The sequence below is a fragment of the Thrips palmi genome, unplaced genomic scaffold (genome assembly GCF_012932325.1).
Source record: "Thrips palmi isolate BJ-2018 unplaced genomic scaffold, TpBJ-2018v1 HiC_scaffold_1, whole genome shotgun sequence".
Classification (NCBI taxonomy): Eukaryota; Metazoa; Arthropoda; class Insecta; order Thysanoptera; family Thripidae; genus Thrips; species Thrips palmi.
Window position 1 is genome coordinate 3,945,550 of NW_023144620.1, and position 21,935 is coordinate 3,967,484.

At 53.3% G+C, this 21,935-nt stretch overlaps 3 protein-coding genes across 5 annotated transcripts; 2 read left to right on the forward strand and 1 right to left on the reverse strand.

The window, feature by feature from the left end:
* Window positions 1–1,306: 1,306 nt before the first annotated feature.
* Window positions 1,307–14,681, reverse strand: LOC117647076 (protein PRRC2A-like). Of its 3 annotated transcripts, XM_034390629.1 has the most exons (20): window positions 14,524–14,681; window positions 13,892–13,937; window positions 13,588–13,752; window positions 13,434–13,502; window positions 13,217–13,341; window positions 12,933–12,993; window positions 12,631–12,846; window positions 12,450–12,551; window positions 12,245–12,361; window positions 12,116–12,151; window positions 9,086–12,036; window positions 7,675–8,888; window positions 6,214–6,306; window positions 5,986–6,129; window positions 3,600–5,893; window positions 3,342–3,518; window positions 2,973–3,257; window positions 2,840–2,894; window positions 2,323–2,438; window positions 2,034–2,174 (listed from the first exon to the last, which is right to left on the reverse strand). In XM_034390629.1, the coding sequence occupies exons 3-20, from the start codon at window positions 13,738–13,740 to the stop codon at window positions 2,034–2,036; spliced, it is 8,349 nt and encodes a 2,782-aa protein (XP_034246520.1). In that variant the 5' UTR covers window positions 13,741–13,752; window positions 13,892–13,937; window positions 14,524–14,681. The 3 variants fall into 3 exon arrangements, with proteins under 3 accessions (XP_034244894.1, XP_034246520.1, XP_034245686.1); XM_034389003.1 differs by having other exon boundaries at window positions 1,307–2,174; window positions 6,214–8,888; XM_034389795.1 differs by lacking the exon at window positions 13,892–13,937 and having other exon boundaries at window positions 6,214–8,888.
* Window positions 14,682–15,356: 675 nt separating this feature from the next.
* Window positions 15,357–16,716, forward strand: LOC117648758 (AN1-type zinc finger protein 1-like). Its single transcript, XM_034391597.1, has 4 exons — window positions 15,357–15,499; window positions 15,574–15,739; window positions 15,818–16,057; window positions 16,156–16,716. Exons 2-4 carry the CDS (start codon window positions 15,575–15,577, stop codon window positions 16,555–16,557), a joined length of 807 nt encoding a protein of 268 aa, XP_034247488.1. The 5' UTR covers window positions 15,357–15,499; window position 15,574; the 3' UTR covers window positions 16,558–16,716.
* A 3,401-nt stretch (window positions 16,717–20,117) lies between these two features.
* Window positions 20,118–21,910, forward strand: LOC117641340 (cuticle protein 19-like). Its single transcript, XM_034378579.1, has 3 exons — window positions 20,118–20,186; window positions 21,022–21,234; window positions 21,307–21,910. Exons 1-3 carry the CDS (start codon window positions 20,169–20,171, stop codon window positions 21,610–21,612), a joined length of 537 nt encoding a protein of 178 aa, XP_034234470.1. The 5' UTR covers window positions 20,118–20,168; the 3' UTR covers window positions 21,613–21,910.
* The last annotated feature ends 25 nt before the right edge of the window (window positions 21,911–21,935 follow it).

The window sequence follows — 21,935 nt, forward strand, 5'->3', positions numbered from 1 at the left end:
CCTGGGCCCCCCCGTGGTGGGGGCGAGGGCACGCGGGCCCTAGCGGTAGAGGGCCCCGGGGCCGGGGTGGTCGGGGTGGCCGGGGTTGGGGTCGGCGCGAGGGTGGGTGCGGCACGGAGGCCCGGTGGGTGGGGCCGGGTGGGCCGGGTAGCCGGGGCCGAGGGCAGGGGGTGGAAACGGGCGGGACCTTACTCGCCTGGCCGTCGGTGCCGTCGGTGCCGTCGGGCTGTGCTGCTGTGCTCCCGGACGAGACGAGGCACCGCGCGGCCCGCGCAGTGCTAGCGCAGCCAGCGCCGTGTAACGAGCCGAGGGAGAGAGCGAGAGAGAGGCGGGGCCGCGTTGCGCCGCGTGCGAGACAGGGAGGGACACTCGGCGAAGGGGATGAGTCACGGAAAGGCGACGAAAAGGAGAGGGGCGGAATGGAAGGACCTTTCCCTACCCAATCCTCCTTTTCCTTCCCTTCGGCCCTACGGCCCTTCCCTTCTCCGCAGGAACAGTGCCGCAAGGGCAGCGAGGGCGAGGCACCAGGGTGGAGGGGGAGGGGGAAGGGGTGGTTACAAAGGCACACAAAGGGCAGGCATGGACGATGAAACGAATTAAGGGGAAACGAGGGGGAATTGGAAAGTGGCGAGAACACGACGGTTGGACCGGCCAGGGAGAGGGTATCTCCCCGCCCCGCGGGGTAAGTCAGAGAGAGGGGGGGGGGAGGGGGGTGCTGCTCGCTCACATTGTCTCTGGCCGATACCGATGTACCTGTAAAACTCGAAGAATGGACGAACAGACCATAAAATTTTTATCATTTATTTCAACTTTTTTAAATACGAATGTATGGACACAATGATGGGTCGAGCTGCCTGGACCGTGGGGAAGTACGCAGTCCGGGCCGTGGAGCTGGAGCACACGCCGAGCCTTGCAGACGTGGGCCTTGTTCTGGTTCCTTGTTCGATGCCACCGCGCACCCAATTTTTGCCGAACGTTACGATGTTAGTGCAGAGTACGTTTGTGAAATTTCGCATTAGTGGACATTCAGACTGTACAAATGGCAAATACTTTTTAAAAAGTAAACTTTGTCATCCTTGGCTTTTTTAAAATTGTTTTCACTGTTTGTTTTTTATTTGAAGCGCAGCTGTCTGTGTCTGGTAAAATTGTTTTAAAAAAATTGCTGCTTGAATTAAACCTGTTTGTACACAATCTGAATAGCTATGGAGTATTCCTGTATGGCGAGTTTTTTTTTTTTCTCCTAGAATTCCCAAGGATCTTTTGTTTATGGACAAGAGCTGAATGAGAGTAAAATAAAACAATAATGTCACAGTTTTAATATCCATTTATTCTTAATGAAAGTTTAAAGAAATTACTTCTTAAAAAACATTTCCTATGCAAAGGTCCAATGATACAACAAATCTGAAGAACATGTGAGATGAAATAAGAACACACAATTTTACAGAAATGACTATCGTCTGCTGAGGTGAAATTACTGTAAAAGTTACTTATGACACTGACAAGTTTTACAAATACCACAAGATCAGCAGCTCAGTAGAAATATTACTGTCACATAATTAAAGCTTCATTGGAGCTTGAGCTACTCACATAACGTGGTCACCAGAAAGAGAGAGAAATTACGAAAGAATTCTAACATCACTCACATCACTTATAAGGAGATCACATTATGTGCAAAAATTGTAAAAGAGACAACAAAAATTACATCACAAAAGACACTTAATTATTTAAATTAATTGGCAATCACAAATGACCCTCTGCAGGTCGCAAAACAACTTAATTTGATCAAACATTCTCACAGTGATAAAGTGAGCAAAACAAACTGACAGTGTAAAGTCAAAATGTTGCAGCATACAGATTGAAAATTATTATTTCCAACAAGACAAAGAAAAAAACAAAACAATGTGATCAAAGAGAACAATAGCTCATAATAGTTCGTCTAAATTAAATTTAAGAATGTAATGCGGAATCAAAAAGATAAAACTAAACAACATAAAAAAAGCTCAACTGCGGCCTCCAGAGGATCAAGCACTTGATTAAATATACTTTGTGTGGGTCAGTGCCCCTTCTCCAAAGGTTGGATCTGTCATGCGAGACCAATCAGTCTGCCCCACTACAAAACCTATAGCTCTCATTTTTTCTTGTTTCCGACGTTCCTCCAAATCTGCCCAGCGTACCTGCACACAAGAAATTTGTCATGAGTGCATGGAAAACACCAGAAAGCCTAACACAAAAAGGCTAGAAATAAAAGAAACAAAGAGAAATTTTAATCTTGTCACTTCCATCAACAATAAAATAAAATGCTTTTGATAAGGGTTAACTAACCTGCTTTTTGCCTGGGGTGGCCTCTCTTTCACCGTAGTCATCTGGAAGGTTCAGCCAATCTTCCATTGTTTGAGGAGTGCCATCCTTTCTACGTTTCGCCAAACCATCCAGGCGGTCTGAAAAGTGGTAATGCCACAACGGGTGGGACTGGATGAGAATAGTGTATAGGATAGGACTTGAGTGAGTACAGGAGTTGCAGGAATTGTTTTTTGTATCAATGAAAGATGTAAAGTGTGAAATAAAACATGTGTTTTAAAGAGTCAAAATTGTAAAAGAAAATGTTGAAATAAAACATGTGCGTGCAGATGCTTCTGCTTGTATCGCATTTGTTCGTTTTTAAAGTTTGTTTTGTGTATTTTTCCTTTGACGCAATTGAATTAACTTATACCAATTCTTCAGCATTGAATAAGAAACGCCCAGATTCACCAGTAATAACACACAAGTCTGGGAAAGAACTGGTGCTCTAAGAACGCAATGGAAATGTTGCAGCAGACTCTGGCGCCTCAACTTTACTCACCCATGGTTTCTCCTTGTGACTCCATTTGCTCCCATTTGCTCATAAATACATTTTTCTGGAAATAATTATTTTAAATAAGTATATAGAGCTCAGTGAACAAGGAAATAATAGCACCAACAATTTTTTTAAATACCTCTACTTCAGCCTCATCTTCGTCATCCTTTTTGTCTTCTCCCGTGTCATCTTCATTAGCTTCTTCCTTGTCTTCATCCTTGGCTTCTTCTTCATCATCCGCATCTTTCATTTCTACATCTTCAATGGCAGCTGACTGAAGCATGGAAGTTGGGTCTGTACGCAATAGAAGGCTAGGAGTTTCTTCCCAGCTATCAATAATATCCTGAATATCTTTTTCACTACGGCTGTGAATATTGTGTTTAAGACATGCTTGGAGATCTCGATCCAATTCACAAATATAAACCTGATTTTAAAAACAAAATTGTTAGTGTAGTCGACTTAGAAATAAATACTTATAAAATAAACATGAACGCACACATGTTCTTACCTGGAAGCTTTTGGCTTTAGCAAAGTTTATCATTTCTTCAAAATGAGCCAATTTATTGTTGATGGCATCGACTATAAGGAAACTAAAGTAGCCATCATTTACTGTTTTCTTGAAAGCCTTTACTAATGAGTCTTGATAACTCTTTTCCATGGCAGCTTCATATTCATACTCCATCACCTAAAATTGACATTTAAATTTTTCTTATTAAAAACATGTAAAACCATAAACAGTGACTGTCGATTTGGCCACAGCACTCACCTTGTTCTTGACCTTCCTGCCCGTCTCTGGGTCACGCTCCTCCTTCTCCACCTCCGACACGAAGTAGTCGTCCAGACTGAGCATGCGGGGCGTGGAGCCTCCCTGCTCCACCTCCTTGTCCTTGATGAGCTTGGCGAGGTACGACTTGCCGGAGCCGGGCGGGCCGCGCAGGATCACCACCAGGTTGGCGGGCCTGCTGAGGCGTCCTGGCGGACACAGCAGGTCCTCGATGAGCACGGGCGGGGGCACAGTCGGCCCAGGACTCTCCTTGCTCGGCACCGAGGGTGGTGGCGGTGCCTCCATCAACGGCGAGGGTTGTCGTCGGCGATCTCTCTCCCGCTCGCGGTCCCTCCAGCGAGGCGCGCCGGGGCCGCTAGGGCCTGCAGACCCCCCAGGGCCTCCAGGGCCTCCACTGGGGCCAACGCCATTCCTTGGCCGGTCGCCGAAGCGGTCACCGTACCGGTCGCCGCCAAACCTGTCATCTTCGAAGCGGCGCCGGTCGCCGCGGTCCCGGAAAAAGCGATCTTCCCGGTCTCGCTCCCAGCTGCGGTCGCGCTCCCGGAAACGGTCGCGCTCCCAGCGATCCCGGTCCCTCCAGGTGGGGCTCCTCGGCGGGCTGGGCCGCGACGTGGAGGCGTGGCCGCCGTGGCCGTAGTCGAACGTGGCGAACGGCTCCAGGGACGGCGGTGGCGGCGGCGCGGCGATCGGAGGGGCGCTGATGCTAGCGATGCTAGCAGTGGCTGCTGCGCTGGGCGCCACGGAGCCCCCCGCAGGACGGTGGCCGTAGTCCACGACGGTGGCCGGCATGATGAATTCATCGGGAGGGCCCAGGGGGCGACCCAGACCCGGGCCGTCCCAGGGCCTGCTTCGCACCGGCAGTGCACCGTCAGAGCCTCGGTGGCCCCAGTCGCGTTCGATGGGGGCGAAGGGCCGGGGGTTGCGGCTGTCTTCAGGGCCGGACTTGTAGGGCTTGTCGTCCACCTTGGCCTTCTCCTTGTCGACCGGTGGCGATTCCCGTCGCGGTGGTCGAGGCATGTCCCTGCCGAAGCGGTCCTTGTATGGTTTAGGTTCTTCTCGAGGAGGAGCGGCCTTCTTGTCTTCACTTGAACCAGGTGGACCCTTGGAGTCATCTTTTGAGCCCGGTGGGCCCCGGAAGTCATCTCTAGGACCTGGTGGGCCCCGGAACTCATCTCTCGCACCAGGCGGCCCTTTAGAGTTATCTCTCGGACCGGGTGGGCCACGGAGGTCATCTCGCAAACCAGGCGGTCCTTTAAAATCGTCTCTCGAATCGGGCGGTCCTTTGAAATCATCTCTCGAACCAGGAGGTCCTTTAAAATCATCTCTCGGACCAGGGGGTCCTTTAAAATCATCTCTCGGACCTGGCGGGCCCCGGTAGTTATCCCTCGAACCAGGTGGACCTCGGAAGTCTTCTCTCTGACCAGGTGGGCCCCGGAAGTCATCTCTCGGTCCAGGTGGGCCCCGGAAGTCATCTCTCTGACCAGGCGGACCCCGGAAGTCATCTCTCTGACCAGGCGGGCCACGGAAGTCATCTCTCTGGCCAGGTGGACCACGGAAGTCTTCTCTCTGACCAGGTGGGCCACGGAAGTCTTCTCTCTGACCAGGTGGGCCCCGGAAGTCATCCTTCGGACCAGGCGGACCTCGGAAGTCATCTCTCTGACCAGGGGGACCCCGGAAGTCATCCCTCGGACCAGGCGGGCCACGGAAGTCATCTCTCTGACCAGGTGGACCACGGAAGTCATCCCTCGGACCAGGCGGACCTCGGAAGTCATCTCTCTGACCAAGGGGCGGCCGGAAATCATCTCTTGGACCAGGTGGACCACGGAAGTCATCTCTCTGACCAGGTGGACCTCGGAAGTCATCCCTCGGACCGGGCGGGCCACGGAAGTCATCTCTCTGTCCAGGGGGGCCATGGAAGTCATCCCTCGGACCGGGCGGGCCACGGAAGTCATCTCTCTGACCAGGCGGACCCCGGAAGTCATCCCTCGGACCAGGTGGCCCCCCCGCGCCGTCCCGCTCACCTGGTGGTCCCCTAAAGTTGGGTGGTCCACGTCCTTCATCTCTTAATTCTCTTGGCCCGAGGAAATCGCCTCTTCTGTTGTCATCACGATTGCCAAACGCTGGTCCTTTGCCATCTCCCTGTCCGAGAAGTCCTTGCTGTGGCACAGGATCCTGTTGGTCATGCCACCCAGCTGGCCCCCGAACGTTAGCGTCCAGAGTGCCACCTGAACAACCAGGTTTTGACCCCAACAGACCCATAGGTTCTTCCTTGAGACCTAGAAAGAAAAAAAGAAAAGGGAAAGTTTAAAGCACGTATAGATTTCAAAAATTCGCTATCAGAAATAATAGGAAGGGAAAGCGTTTTTACCATCTGGTTTTGAAAAGCCTGTATTTGATTTTTGCTCGTCCTTGGATGGATCTCTCTCATTGTTTATATCTTGGGACATTGGGGGTGGCTCCTTGCCAAATGGTAATCTTGAATTTTCTCTTGGTGCGTTTGGCCCAAACTGACCTAGAAGACAAAAGATAAAACAACATTATTTAACTTAAAAGAAAGACACTGGATTAGACTTAAATTGACCAGTCCCACTCTTACCTCTCGGTTGATTTCCTCTATTGTTATGGTTCATTGGACCTCCAGATCGATTGTCACCACCTTCGTCTCTTGAAGCTGGGAAAGGGCCCCGTCCTGGAGAAGGGCGTTTATTAGGAATAGGGCCATTGGCTGCATTCATATTAGATTGACCGCCTCTTGTATCAGGCCCACCAGATGGAGTTTTCAGCAGTGCTTCCCTGGGTGGAGGTCCTTGTCGTGTCTCTCTAGGGCCATGTCCCAGCAAACTCGGTGTGTCTCGTGGACCTGCACCCAGTAAGCTTGGGCTGTCTCTATTATCTCTAGGACCAGGACCTAGCAAGCTGGGACTGTCTTTGGGACCAGATCGCAAAAGGTTGGGGTTGTCCCTTGGACCTGCACCAAGGAGGCTTGGAGTTTCTCGAGGACCAGCACCAAGCAAGCTTGAGCCTTCTTTTGGACCTGATCCAAAATGGCCGGAACTTTTCTCTTGGGGCCCTTTTCCAAAGAGAGTTGCACTGTTTTTAGGTCTATGTCCCAAGAAGTTAGGGCTCTCTTTAGGGCCTCGACCAAGGAGACTTGGGCTTTCCATTGGACCCTGTCCCAATAAGCTTGGGTTCTCTTTTGGTTCATGCCCCAACAAGCCCTCTCTGGGGCTATTACCATGTAACCTTCCACTATCTCTTGGTCCAGACATCGGTTTCGAACCAAGAAGACCTGGAGGTTTGTTCCCTCGAAAACCTTGGTTCTCTCTTGAACCAGCTGCCAACATGCCGGATCCATCATGGGGACTGAGCCCCAGCAAACTATTTCCTTCTCGTGGATTACATGCAAAATTTGGGCTGTCCCTTGGACCAGCACCCAGCAAACTATTTGGCTCTTTTGATCCACCAAAGTTGTGCCCATCTCTGGGATTTGATCCAGTTCCAAACTTAAACGCATCCCTAGAATTTTTTCCAGGTCCAAAATTAGGTCTCTCTCTCGAACTTGGTGATGGCCCAAAATGGGCTACATCTCTAGGACCTGATCCAAGTATACTAGATCCTTCTCTTGGACCAGATCCGAGTAGACTTTGGCCCTTTCTTGGAGAATCTCCCAGCAAACCAACCGAACCTTCTCTAGATTTTGGAGATGGTTTTGGTCCAGGACCCAACAAACTTGGGCTTTCAGATGCTTGTGAAATGTGTAGAGGGGATGAAGCATTTGAGTTTGTGTGTGTAGCTTGCGGGCCATCTCCAAGCAGACTGGGGCGACTACTTTCGACAGATGGATTGCTGTTGGGTGTGTCTTTGGAAGAGTTGCTAACGATACTTGATTCATCAAGTTCTTTGAAACTATCGAGTGAGACATCGTCTGTTTCTTCTGGCTTTACAGCACCATCAGAAGATTGAGTAGGAGTTGTACCACTTTTGTTTCCAGTGTCTTGTGATTTGTCTGAGTTATCATTGCTGTTGAGTTCTGTATTCGAAGCGAAGTTCTCCTTACCTTCTTGTGCCTCCTCTTTAACAGGTTCAGATTGAGTGGATGTCTTCGGATCTTGATCACTCTTCTTAGCTTCAGATTTATCGGCAGACTTGTCCAATTCCGTTGAAGTACTGGGGTTTTCCTTGCTTGTAATTTCTGAAGATTCACCCTTCTTATCTCGGTCTGGTGCACTGCCTGATTTTGATTCATCATTTTCTTGAGAGCAATTTGGCTCATTCTTTGGCTGGGTGCCCACACCACCCTTGTGGAAAGTGATACGTGGAGTATTCATGATTGCAGTTTTCTCCTCTGTGTCGCCACTTTGGTCAGGTGCTTCACAGTCCTCAGAATCAATTGGAGGGTTATCAGTTTCAAAGTCATCATCCTGATTGCGGAAACGTTCAGGCTCCTCAAACTCATCCTGATGATCATCACTCAGTTCATCCCAAGCTTCCGCACCATAATTTTCTTGATTTTGAGGATCTTCTTCATAATCTAGGTATTCATCTTCAAAGTTATCTTGGGGTCCATTATTAAAATTATTCATGGGCCCATCTCTAAAATTGTTTTGAGGCTCACCTCTAAAGTTACCTCTGGGCCCACACCTAAAATTTTTTGGAGGTCCTCCTCTGAAATTTTCTGGAGGTCCTATGTCATCTCCTGGTCGCCCTGTTAAATTGGGAGGACCTGGCCTAAATTTATCTGCAGGTCCACCTTTAAAACCTCTGAAGTTGTCTTTAGGAGCAAAATTAAAGTCTTTTCTAGGGCCGCCAGGCTTAAACACATCTTCGGATGCATCAAATTCATCTGAAGTAAAATCCATATTACGATTATCAGGGCGGAACCTACCTCCAGGTCCCCGGTTGTCTTCAGGCCTCATGTCATCATTGGGACCCATGAGGCTCCCCTGTGGTTTCCTTGAGTTATCAAAAGGTCCTCTAAAGTCATCCGATTTACCACCCGAGCTATCTCGAGGACCTCTTAAAGATTCGGGTGGTATGGCTAAAAAATCACCAGGTGGCCTTCTAAAGTCATCTTGTCTAAATTCACCTGGAGGACCTCTAAATTTATCTGGCGGACCTCTAAATTCATCAGGTGGTCCTCTGAATTCTTGCTCAAAATCATCAAAGGGGCGAGGTCCTCTGAAATCAGGTGGTCGTCCCAGAGGGCCTCTAAAGTCTGGATCACGTTCGTCAAACAGAGGTCCTCTCATATCTCGTAGATCACGTGGTCCACTGGAACAGAAAGAAAATATTATTTTAGGACAAGCTTGAAATATACCTAACTGGCATAAAAGCGTAATAATTATAGAAAAAAATTGTTATGAAAAAGAAAAGCCATAAAAATAATGAGGTTTAAGACAAGCAGTTTTCCGTATATTCCTAATTTTTTAAAAAAAATCTCGAACCATTGGAACTTAAAATAGACTTACGGTTCAAGCTTGCCAAACGGTCCCATCATATCTCTGAGGTCTGGGATGGGCCCTCTGCGGTCCCTGTCAGGAGGACCTCTCATTCCAGGTGGCCCTCTCATATCTGGACCCAGGAAGTCATCAGGGTGACCCCTGAAGTCATCAGGGGGGAATCCATCACGCGGGCCTCTGAAGTCATCGTGAGGCCTGCGGGGACCAAGGAATCCATCGCGAGGCCCCATGAGGTCGTCGGGCGGCCCCCTGAAGTTGTCGCGAGGACCTCTAAAGCCGTCTGGTGGGCCCGGGAAGTCATCCAGCGGGCCGCGGAAGTCATCTAATGGTCCTCGGAAGTCATCCGGTCGGCCGCGGAAGTTGGGTGGTAGACCGCGAAGGTCATCAGGATGATCGCGAAGTCCAGGTGGTCGACCTCTGAAGTCATCCGGAGGTCCTCGGAAGTCCCGAGGAGGACCACCGAAATCGGGCGGGCCTCTGAAGTCATCTGGGTGGCCTCTGAAGTCATCAGGATGGCCACGGAAGTCATCTGGGTGGCCTCTGAAGTCATCTGGATGGCCACGGAAGTCACCTGGATGGCCACGGAAGTCATCTGGGTGACGCCGGAAGTCGTCTGGATGGCCCCGGAAGTCATCAGGGTGGCCGCGGAAGTCATCTGGAGGGCCTCGTAAGCCATCTAAGGGTTCACGTAAACCATCTGGTCCTCGGAAATCACCTCTGAAACTGCCAGGAGGCCCGCGGAAATCGTCTGGCGTTCTGAGACCGGGCCCGTCCTTGTCTCGGGGCCCCGGTCCTCTCATCCCCGGACCGCCAGGGCCGCCAGGGCCACCAGGGCCACCAGGGCCGCCTGGACCCAGCATGTCGTCTCGAGGGCTGCTCATTTCATCGCGAGGACTTCTGAACGGGTCGCGTGGTCCTTGCAACTCGTCCTTCAATCCTTTCAGGGGCCCAGGAGTCGGGTCTTTGCCGTCCTTGGGCGGGCCGCCAAACGGATCACGCAGTCCGGGAGAATTCCTGGGAGAAGCAAAGTTATCAAGAGGTCCTCGCAGCAAGTCTTTAGGTCCACCAAATCTGTCGGGCCCGCCTTTAGCTCCGTCTGGACCCTTGAAGCCGCTCGGACCAGCCAGCAGGTCATCCATGGGTCTCTTCGACTTATCCATTGAGGGGCCTCCCAGGCCATCGGGAACTTTTGAATCACCTGGGCCACCTGGGCCTCTGAATGCGTCAGCCGAAGTCCTGTCGCCAGAACGGCCTCTGAATGGGCCATCTGGACCCTTGTCACCAGGCAGTCCTTTAAATGGGCCTTCTGGACCCCTGTCTCCAGAACGGCCTCTGAATGGGCCGTCAAGACCCCTGTCAACAGGAGGGCCTTTGAACGGACCTTCTGGGCCTAGGAATGGATCTGGACCCCTGTCACCAGAACGGCTCCTGAAAGGACCTTCTGGACCCTTGTCACCAGGGCGACCTCTGAAAGGCCCATCTGGACCCCTGTCATCAGGCCGTCCACCGAAAGGACCCGGTCCCTTGTCGAAAGGTCCCCTGAAGTCGTTTGGCGGTCCCCTGAAGTCGTTTGACGGTCCTCTGAAGTCATTCGGCGGTCCTCTGAAGTCACTTGGCGATCCTCTGAGGTCATCCAGCGGTCCTCTGAAGTCTTCTCTGAACCTGAAGTTTTCTCCCATGAGTGGCGGCGGGCCCTTCCTCGGGCCGTCCCCAAGGCGCATGTCGTCGAGGGGGCCTCTCTTGTCGTCGTTGCCGGGAAAGCCTCCTCGGAAGCCCGGCGAGTCGTCCCTCTTGGTGAGTCCTCTCGGGCCCTTGTCGTCGCCTCGGAAGCCCGGTGGGCCTGGAGGGCCAGGAGGACCCGGTGGGCCAGAAAGTCCAGAAGGGCCAGGGCCAAGGGGTGGCTTGTCAAACCCGTCGCGCGGCCCGCGCATGCCAGGGCCACCCGGACTCGAATCCCTGTCGAAAGGACCTCTCCTTGGTCCATCCCTGTCGCCGCCGGGTCCCCGGAAGTCGTTTCCAAAATCGGGCCCACCTCGTGGGCCGTCGCCCGGACCGCCACCAGGACCGCGACCAGGACCGCCACCAGGGCCGCCACCCGGACCGCCGCGGTCTGCTGACATTCTCCGCTTGGCCTCGGCGAGCAACTTGAGCGGGTCGTAAGCATCATTCGAGTCCTGCGGGCCTCGCTTCGAGTCCTGAGGGCCCCGCTTCGAGTCCTGAGACGGACCCCACTTGGAGTCCTGTGGCGCGCCCCACCTGGAATCCTGAGGGCCTCGTTGCGAGTCCTGAGGGCCCCACTTGGGCTCTTTCGGGCCCCATTTCGAGTCGTTTCTGGGCTCGTCGAACTTCCAGGGTTCGGGGCCGCCGTGTCTGCCGGCGTCGCGGCCTCCGAACGGCGGCTCGAAGCCGTGCTGAGAAGACGGGCCGCCCGCAGCGGCGGATGGGCCGTGGTTGGCGCCGTGGTTGGCGCCGTGGTTGGCGCCGTGGCCGTGGGAGAAGGGGTCGGCGCCCTGGGCGTGGTCGAAGCCGCCATGGTTGAAGCCGTGGTTGAGGTTGTGCTGGTCAGCAGGCTGGCCGGTGGCAGGCATCTGGTTCAAGTCGGGGTACGCGCCGTAGCCGTAGCCTTGGTTCCACGCGGCGGCTGGGTCCGTGGGGTAGGCCGACGGGAACCCTGGAAGAGCGCCCGCCACGCCGGCCGAGTTGAACAGCGAGTAGGCGGACGCAGCGGACGGCGCGGCCGACGCGAAGCCGGGCGGCGCGTTGACGGGGAGGGGAGGCCCGGCGCCGAACAGCGCCGCGTTGCCTCCGTCCTGCTTGCCCACAAGGTCCAGTCCGGGAATGCCGGCGCCCTGAGGCTTCTTGGCGGCCTGCTGTGGGAAATACCCCGTGTCGGGCGTCTTGAACTGGAGGGGCTTGTCCATGAGATCTTCTGGCGGCGGCGGCGGAGGGCCAGGAGGAAGCTGCAAACGAAAATTTTTTAAAGTAAAAATTGGCTGTACTTTATGGGCAGATAGACAATGGATGGAATTCTGGTCTCACCTTAGGCGGTGCTTCTGGTGGGGGTGGGGGTGGACCCTGACAAACAGAAAAGAAAAGGCACATTAAAACCATGACAATCCAGTTGAGAGACTGCCCCTCTTATTTATGACATGTATATGTTAATGGTACCTGAGGTAGTGGCGGCAGTGGTTGTGATGGAGGAGGTGGCTGGGTGGGAGGCTTGGCTGACTGTCCTTGAGTTTTTCCAGGGCTTTTACTTCTGCCAGGCCGCCCATCAGCACCAGTCTAGACCACAAGAAATATTTTTTTAAAAAGAGAAAATAAAAATAACAGCAATTTTAGAAACCTTGGCAGGTGTTAAATCAAACCCTACCTGTGAACCCTGGCGTTCACGTTTCTTTCTCATTACTTCTCGACGCTGAATAAGTTGTTCTCTCCAAGTAAACCACTTTTGTTCATACTGTTTGTACTGTTCCTAAAATCATACGGACAAGTTAATACTTCAAACTTTTGAGACATTATAATTTACTGGCAGCTATCCAGACAAATCTTACTTTGTTGGGGTGATTTTGGTTTTGCTTTTTCCAAGCCTGGAACTGCTCCTCCCAACGCTTAAATTGTTCATCAAAGGTCTTTTCATTTTCTGAAAGGCCCTCTTTCACATCTGGACCCTTCATTTGCTCCTGGCCAGCATTATTTTTTGATTTCTTGGCAAAGTCAGGACCTTGAGACTGTCTGTCAGATGAATGGGCTCTTTTCCCTAAGGACTCCTAAAAAAAAAAAAAACAAAGAAGTACATTATAATAAGTAAATTACAATGTGGTTTTTAATACATCTTTGTGTGACAGAAACTTGCCTCAGTGCGAGAGCTACCAGATGGACCTTGCATCTGACCAGAATTGTATTGTTGTGAATTCCTGGGCAATAAGAAAAGAGGGAATAAAGCAATGAAAACACTGTAGTTTTAGATGGCTGAATAGAAAAATTATCTTTAAGTGGATGGCCAGATGAGAGTTATCATCCACATGAGTTTCTTAGCGTTAAGTGTGACTCAATCAGAAAGTATTCAAAAATGACTGAGTTAATTTCATTGATGAAAGGCATAATACAACAGTAAGATATGAATGAAATGAAACTAACATAGGTGTGGGTGGTACAACCGGCTGAGCAGCTGCAGCAGCATTAGCATTCACAGACCCGTATGGAGCTGCTGCCGGATAGCCACCTGAAGGCACAGCAAGCCCGGCAGCCAAAGCAGCCTGGTACTGAAACAGGACCAAATACACAATGTTTATAAAAGGTTTAACACAACACAAACAGCCATTACCCAAGACAAAGGCCATTCAGATCAATTCACCTTTTCTCCATACTGTGCCTGCCATTGAGCATACTGTGTTTGCCATTGTTGCCACTGCTGCCAGTTCTCCTGTAAACAGTCGACGTCATCATGAGGTCTCAGGACACAAAATGGGAGGAGGGGGAGAGGAGGGAGAGACGGAACAGGACTTTACCTGACTACCATCAGGCCCTGGTGCAGCATTGGCGCCAGCATACATGTTATAATCTGCAGTGTTGGAGGAGGATCCCACTGCACCATGATTGAGAGGACCCGACGATTGTGTGCCTCCTCCTGAGAGCCACTGTTGGTTCCAATTATTTGCCATCTTGCAGGGGAACTGCGACAAAAAGTACCAATTAAAAGATCGCTCACACAGATCGAAGATTTGAACAATAGATATTACAATCTAGAAGTTTTGTAGTCTGTTTTGATAAAACAGATAATACAGTGCACCAGCACCGTGAAGCAGTCCTTACCTTGACAATGAGTCAACTCATCCTCCCACAAAATCCTGATGCAATACTGAAAAGGCAGGCATCTTCAATTTACCAAACAAGTACACTATCAAGCACATGCTGTCACAAACTATATCACATCTGCCTCTAGCACGACGGACATAGTTAAGACAGTACAAGTCCCATACCCAACTATGTGTACCTAGATACTGCTTCTTAACTTAAGAATTCAGTGAGGGTCTTTACTGTTTCACACGCAAGCTGAAGCACAAAGGCTGGACTCATTAAGAAAAAAAAACATCTGGACTCATTTTTCTGGTACGACCGTCGCAATTGAAAGCGTCTTTCTTGTCAAAAACACTCAAAACGCAAATTGAGAGCAAGTAAAAAATGTTAGGTTATACTACATGATTATTTGAATCTCGTAGTGGCAGAGTACTCTTATGTTTGACACTTCATCGTCAGTGAAGAGAGAAGAGTAGCACTGAATTCATGTAGGTACTTAAAAATTGTGTTATTTGCAAGTAAATTGAGAGCACAACTAACACCTTTCAAATAGTCGTCACCATAGCCTAAGATGTGGTGTTTTTTTCGTTTTGACTGAAAGGTGAGAGCACCATAGCGTTCCTCTCGCATGGAAGAATTTCACACACCTCGTCTTACATGTTGAAGTGTTAGCTACGATGAAGTCCAAGTAATGCAAACCATTTTTTCTTGAAATATAAACACTAAACACCACCAAAGCAATATGGAGATATCTTTTTGGCTCCGAACCGAATCGAAAGAACGTGGTACAGCGCCATCCAACGGTGGCCGGTCAAACTAGATGGACTCTTCGGAAACATAGCCAACTCACAAAAACAAAATTCGAAATGATAATGTTTACTTACAGGCAGTATGAACCTTAATGCATTTTATTTAAAAATATTTTGTTTTTAATTTAATTTTTGGTGTGTCTACCTGTTCAGTTTTAGGAATGAAAGCATTTGAAAGTCTTGTTTTTTGTTGGACCAGGATGGCTAAAGAAGGATCTTTTCTGAGTTCAAGGAGTCATGAGAATATTCTAGTTGAAAAGTTTCATGAGTTGTTGATGTCGTGTATCTTGAACACTGCAGCCGGTTATTTCCCGTTGCTTGGAGTATTTTAGTTTCCTGTCACAGTTTTGTCTGTATGACAGGCATTCCCCGAGGTATTTCTTATTTGAAACCCTGAGTTGTTCGTCTGTATGTGGCGTACTGGTATTTTATTTTGTTGTGATTGTGTTGCCAGTGTTGTTTCGCTCTTGTGCTTCCTGCGAATTTTATAGAGTTTATTGATGTTTTTGAATACTTTTGTCATGTCTGCTTTTTGTTTCGATCTGGTAGGTTATGGACAGTCAAGTTGTCGTGGACGGCTTGGTGCTGAGAGGTTCTGACAGTCAAGTAGCAGCGGGCCATCTGCTCGACATTGTCGAGAAGTCTTGGCGAGAGGACAAACTGCCTGATGATGACATTGCTGTGCCAATGACAGAGTTGCCTGACCCTGAGGCAGACAACGGTGACTCTACCCTGACCTTAAAAGAACAAGATCAAAAGTGGAAGGATCTTGCCCTGGGAAAACTGAACGATCAGCAAGAAGCTCTTTCAAACTGTAGGGTGCTTACAGTTTGCATTTGTTCTTTTGTAAAGTTTAGCGTCTTTACCTAAGCAACTGTTCTGTTACAGAATGGATTTCCAAGAGATTCCAGTCAAGTGCTTTGTTCCACTGTGTAATCAGAGAGTTCTTTCAAATCGGTCAGTATGCCAGTACTGTATGGAACAGTACTGTGGACAACATTTTCCACCTTTCAGTCATAACTGCTCTTCTGGTGCACACATCTTTCTTGTTGAGGTGAGATTCAATTCTTCTGAGTCAACTCATTTGATTTAATTTGTTGTGCTTATTTTGTCAACTACTAATTTATTACAGAGCCAAACTATAGAGCATTCCGCCCTTCTGCACATTCAGTCATATGCATGCTCGTCTGAAGGATGTCCTGAATATGGTCCAATGAAACTAGAATGTTGCAACTGCGGAAAGCATTTCTGCCAAAGTCATCATCGTCATGGCTGCCTTGACCCATTGAGAAAAGAATTGATGGCCAAGCGTGCCCAGCGTGAGACTTTGAGGCGTCATCATGAAGCCATTAAAGAATCGATCAACAATGTGGTATGTTTATTTTCTCTGTCCCAGTTTTTTCTTGTCCTTGACAACTTTAATTTTTAAATCTTCCTATTGTGTTTTAATGCCCTGAACTATTGTTTCAGGTTGAAGCTGCTATTGAGAAGCACTTGACTCGGCCTGGACCTAAGCTGGCGCTTGCCAGCCAGCTGAAGTTAATGAGGATGAAGCAACAAGCTGTAGGACATCAAAACATCCCTATGTCAAATCGTGCATATTTTCTTGTGCATTGGAAATCTGATGATGCACGAGGTCTAGATCGTAAAGCCATTTACGTTTCAAAGGAATGGGCAGTGGAACAAGTGACTAAAATGGTTGGGGAGCAATGTAACATATTTACGATGCCATGGTATACAAGTTGTAATGACCTGCGCCTCTTTTATATGGATGGACAACTGATCACCGAAAATTTAACCCTTCTTCTAAAAAATCTGATAACTGAAAAAAATCTTGTTGATGGGGAAAATATATTAATTGGTATCCTATAGGTTGCAAAATCTTTTGCTTATCTGTCAAAGAATCAATTCAACCCTTGCTTGTATTCTGCATTTATTCCTGTGCTTGTAATCAACTTTTAAGGATAATCTTGTACTCTTACTGTAATACTGATGATTGATAGTCAGTAAATAAAATACATCTTGAACTTGCTCATTTATCTTTCTTTCCCTCCGTTATTTTCACTTTTAGAAAAGTTGCTGAGGAGACAAACAAACAGCGGGGCGAGGAGCGTGCCAGACCGACGGCCTGGCCTGGTCCCTGGTCCGATTGACTAGTGCTCCTCGTAGGTCAGGCCTCCCCTCTGCATGTCTCCATGACGGGGCAGTCCAGATCTGTCCCTGATCCGTTCCTGACGACACGCGGTCAGAAGCGGCGGAGGCCGTCAGAAAAAGAGATAATCTGTCAGAACCCTAGAGGGTATCGTCAGATCCCTTTCTGAATGTCTTGTTCTCACCTTCGGACGGCAAATTTGGATGGAGACTTACACGCGGGAGCTGCCCAAGAGCTACATCACTTTCAACGGCCTGTCACACGACTTCGTTCATTCTACCCTTTTTTCTTGAAAACGGACTGACTGCCCTTGAGGCGACGGTGCCAAACCTTGCCCATATCGCCGCGATCATCACGAGAAGATTCATGGGCTGCTCCGGAGTGGCGCCAGGAGGGGGCGCCATAGCGGCCATGCTCCAGTCAGATATTAAATTAATGAAACTAGAAAAGACAGTCTTAGATGAGTGACACTTTTCAGGGGGCGGCTGCGTTGCGACGTTGCGACACGCGGCGTGGCCGTCAGCATCCTTGACGGCTGTCGGTCGGTGCAGTCCGACTCACTCCTGTCAATCGGGGTGGCGCCGGCGCCGACGAGCTCGATGCAGCGGACAATGTGTGCCCGGTGTGCCCTGCCCGGCCGGGCGCCAAACTGTGCCCGCCACACGCCGCGCCCGCGCGCCCTAAATGGCCACTCACGAATTAAAAGCCGCATTATGGGCCGCGCGGCAAATAAGCTGCGAGGGCGGCCGGCGTATGGCGGCGGGGAAGGCCTCGGCGCGGACGCGCGGACCTTGGACCTCTGCGTGGCGCAACATCGCTACGCACTGCAGGGCGTGCAGGGCGTCAAGCTGGCGGCATGGCCAGCCGCGTTAGACAATGTAGGGCTCGGCGTGTCCTTGGCCTTGGGGCCGCCGTGCCGGTGGCGGCAGACCGGCCTTGAACGGGCAGGCGCGGGTAGGCAACCGACCGCACTGCCCGCACGGCGCCTTGCGCAGCTTGCGCGAAATGCTGTCATCTGCGTGCATTCAGTAGCCGACGGGGACGTGCCAAGAGGCCCGGCGTGACGCCCTCCCCCCGCGTGCGGCGGGCGGCTTGTCACGCGCCGTCACACGTGTCGCTGTCGCCACGCACCGCGACCAGCATTAGTCACTCCGCGTTCTGCGCGGTGTCGGCCGTGTTGGCATGGGTGTTGGCGCCGCGGCTCACCTGCAGCAGGGAGGCGCCCTCCATTGTGGAGCGCGGCATCATGGTGGCATTGTCGGGATGGCGTCTTGCTCCGCTTTTATTTCGCGCGGATCGCACGGCCGAGCGGGGCGGGGCGGGGCGGGGCGGGGCGGGGCGGGGTGAGGCGAAGCGGGTACGCGACGAGGGAGTGGCCGCGGGGCACGGCAGGCATGTCGGTCGCCACCATCAGGAATCCCACGGTGCACGGTGGAGCACGGCGACGGCGGTGCGATTAAAATGTAGGGGAGCGGCGCCGCGGTGCGCCGCGGGAGTCGTTGGGGGTCTTTATTGGAGGCTGCGCGCTGCGCTCCAGCTGCCGAGCCGTCATCGTCCACACGCGCGGCCAGCCAATCAGGCTGCGTTTAGGCCCTTTGTCCCGCCGCAGGGACTGCAGGACGGCGCGGCGGCGCGGAAATGCCGTCGGTAAGCGGCGCGGCGAGCCAAGGACGCCGCCGTCATTTTTTCGGACGGCGCCGCGCATTACTTTTTGCCGGCGGGGGCGGCGCGAGGCGGCGCGGCGGTCCAGCGCCGCCAGGGTCTTTGGCGTCTTTAGGTCGAGGCGGGTCCGCTGTCCGCAGGGCGTCGTCGGCGTCCGCTAGGCCGGGCCGTGCTTCCCGTGTCCATGGCAGCCCTGTCCAATGCCCACTGCGACACGGCGCCGCGTGATGCGTAGGATTCAACCTTTTCCGTGTGGCTGCACAGCGCGGGGCGGGGCGGGGCCCAAGGCGCTGCACACCCACTACACCGCGCAGTCGGAACATAGAGCATGTGATTGCACTGCGCCCCGCCCCGCGCCGTCCGCGTTTTGTTTTTTCCCGCCACGCCCCCCTGGCCGCACCCACCTCGGCTACTTTAGAGGCTACTTCAGCTCGCGGTCGCGCCGCGTCTCCCGGCCGCCAAGAAGCCCCCCGCGCGCCACTGGCCGCTGCGCCGCTACGCGCTGCGATCGGCGGCGAGCCGTGCTGGCGGTGCTGGCTGCTGTTTGACGACAATGACGAGGTGGGGGTGGGGCCCTGGCCGGGGCCCTGGTCGCCGGTTGGGCCGGTCGGGCCGCGGCAGGGCGTGGGAAGACGCGCACAAGTGCATTCTTTGGTAATATACGCAGCTATTGCGTCGCGGCGATAGAACACACGGAGCCGAGCGGAGCGTGCGTCCTGGACTTTCAGTTGTTTCTGAGTCATTCCCCCCACCGCCCCGCGCGCCCTCGGATTGCTCGGGCAGGGGTCGGCCCAGATGGGCTTAGTGCACACGTCTGCTCGCAATAATTGCAGTCGCTCGGTCAGCGCTTGCTAAGGATAAGCTAAGGACACCCCGCCGGGCTGTCCTGCCGCCATTTTCACAACGACGATGACTTGGGGATAGGACCAGGGCGAGGCCGCCGTGCTGACACGCGGCACGCGCGTCGTGCAAGCCTCGGCGTGGCGGCGTGCTCGCGCCTTCCCCGCCCCGTGTTCCCCGCGAGCGATGCACAACGCCCACACGTGGCTGCGTTACTGCAAGGACTGCCCCTGCCCCCTCCCCAGCCGGGAAAGGCCGCGCTCCGTTTGGACATGCGTCCCGCCTGATTAGATTGAAAGGAGTCCGCGTCGTTGTCGTTCCTCGAAGAAAATGTAAGGCGGCGCGGCAGGGGCATTTGCGGGCCGCAGTGAGAACTTTTTTCAAGTTGTCATTTTTTTACGAAATCCTAACGTTATCCATGGCGACTAATGACCAGGCTCCACGCATACAGTGGGTAACCCTAGATTGTTTTGTCTTGTTCCTCCTCCACTGTCAAAGACCCGCGGTGGCGAGGGGCAACGCTCTCCGCCATAGCCCGGCCAGCGGCCAACCCCAGCCAATCCCGACGGCGGCGTCGCGACGCCCCCCTCCCCCTCCTCCGCGCGGGCCGTGTGGCGTCGCGTCGTCCCCATCCCTCCTCCTCCTCGCGGTGCGTCGCCGCGTCGCGGCGCGTCCAGCCCGGCGTCCACAGCGGCGTCCCGTCCAGGTCCAGGGCAGGGCGCGTCTTATAAAAGGCAAGGGTCGGCCGCGGCGTGGCTGAGTCCACTCTGAACCAGCAGCGAGCGAGCACGTGTGTGATCTAGTTCCCCATTCGCCACCCCCAGCCAACATGTCCAGCTCCAGACAGGTAGGTCCTTCCGAGTGTCGTCGTGTGCCGCGAGGGCCGCCAGTGGATTACGTGCACCCTTGCCGTCGAGGACCAACTTGTGAGAAGCCTGCTCGCCCCGTGCGTTTACAGTGTCAGTGAGTGTACTAGTTCCATGCACCCGAGAGTGTGGGTGCGTTTCGCATCATCGATGGCGCCACGCTGCGCCAGCAGTGGCCATCCCGGTCCTGCGGCAGGGAAGTCCTCGGCATCCGCATGGCTGTGGCTGCGATGAGCACCGGCCGTAACTACCCGAGCGCCAACGCGCCTTGTGGTCACCGCCCGCGAGGCGCGGGGCACCTAGAGTCACCCCGCCCGGCCTGGGCCTTCCCTGCGCGCCTTTACGGCGTCTTGCGTCCGTCCCGTCGCGGTGTGCGGTGCGGTCGACGCCACGCCACTGTTCATTGCTCATTGGCCAAACCCGGTGGCAGCGCGGTGCAAATGAGTTCGCCCCGCCGCGTTCGTCTTCTTGCTGCTTTCTCTTATGACGCCATCCACGCGAGCCCTCTTCGCACCGCCCTCTGTCTCTGTCCTCGCCGTGCCGCGCCGCACAGATAACCAGGTTGACATTGAGGATCGCGGCCCGCGGCGTGGAGGCCGTGCCGCAGGACTGCTGAGGCAACGCGGCAACGCTCTGGTTGCTGCAACCCCGCCCCGTCGGCCGTCCCTTGGGCTTTTTCTCGACCGCGTGCCGCGCCGCGTCTCGATTCCAAGATTACACGGCCACTTGGCGAGGCGCGTCGCGTCAGCGCTGACCGCGGCCAGCGCGCCGAATCTGACTCTCATCGGAGACGCGCTGCATCCCCGTGTCCTCCAGGCGGTGCTGCTGGCGGTGTCCGCGGCCCTGGGCGTCGCGCGGGCAGGCTACCTGAGCAGCGGCTACGGCGGCTTCGGTGGTATCAGCCCCGCCGCCCTCAACTACGCAGCCGCCCCGCTGTCGCCCCTCGCAGCGCCGTACCACGGCTCCGCGTACCACGCCGCCCCTGTCTACGCCGCGGGGCCGGCCGCCTACCACGGACCGGACTACTACGTGAGTATTTGTCAACTGAACCCCGAAAGGCAGACCCACGCCTCCCCACCTCAACCCGTTTTCTGTCTCCAGGCGCACCCCAAGTACGCCTTCAACTACGGCGTCAACGACCCGCACACCGGCGACCACAAGAGCCAGTGGGAGGAACGCGACGGCGACGTGGTCAAGGGCGAGTACTCCCTGGTGGAGCCCGACGGCAGCATCCGCACCGTGTCCTACACGGCCGACGGCCACAACGGCTTCAACGCCGTGGTCACCAAGTCGGGCAAGGCGGTGCACCCGCCCCCCGTCCACGCCCACTCCGCGCACGGCGCCGCCCTGCACGTCCCCGTGCCGCTGCCCCTGCAGCACTACGAGGCAGCGTACCCCGCCTACTAGCGCCAGCGACGCTGACGCCGTGCTCTCCATGTACCCCGTGAAGCACCCAGCCATGGGACGGACGAGCCCGCGCTGAGCGCATCCCATGCCTCCGGCCTGCAAGGCAGAACCACGTCCGGGCCCCGAGCCGGGCCGCCATGTGAAGAATCGACTGTCTCTAGACATTTTCTTGCCCTGCAGACCAGTCAGTGTGTGGGCGTCACGAACTGTCGCTCACTGACCGTCACTAGGAGAGTAGAAACTCCATAGGCTAAGTAAATTGTGTACAGTTTTATAATGAAAATAAAATAGCTCGAAGTGTCAATTGAAAAGGATAAATGGAG

Bases quoted from the DNA above. Each gene is read 5' to 3' on its own strand.
- LOC117647076 (XM_034389003.1), bottom strand. From the start codon at position 13,740: ATGGCAAATAATTGGAACCAACAGTGGCTCTCAGGAGGAGGCACACAA. The intron at 8,889-9,085 runs GTAAGTCTATTT...TTTCTGTTCCAG, and splicing joins CCGTTTGGCAAGCTTGAACC to TGGACCACGTGATCTACGAG. The intron at 6,130-6,213 runs GTAAGAGTGGGA...TTTGTCTTCTAG, and splicing joins TAGAGGAAATCAACCGAGAG to GTCAGTTTGGGCCAAACGCA.
- LOC117648758 (XM_034391597.1), top strand. From the start codon at position 15,575: ATGGATTTCCAAGAGATTCCAGTCAAGTGCTTTGTTCCACTGTGTAAT. The intron at 15,740-15,817 runs GTGAGATTCAAT...AATTTATTACAG, and splicing joins CACACATCTTTCTTGTTGAG to AGCCAAACTATAGAGCATTC. The intron at 16,058-16,155 runs GTATGTTTATTT...CTATTGTTTCAG, and splicing joins AAGAATCGATCAACAATGTG to GTTGAAGCTGCTATTGAGAA.
- LOC117641340 (XM_034378579.1), top strand. The intron at 21,235-21,306 runs GTGAGTATTTGT...TTCTGTCTCCAG, and splicing joins ACCACGGACCGGACTACTAC to GCGCACCCCAAGTACGCCTT.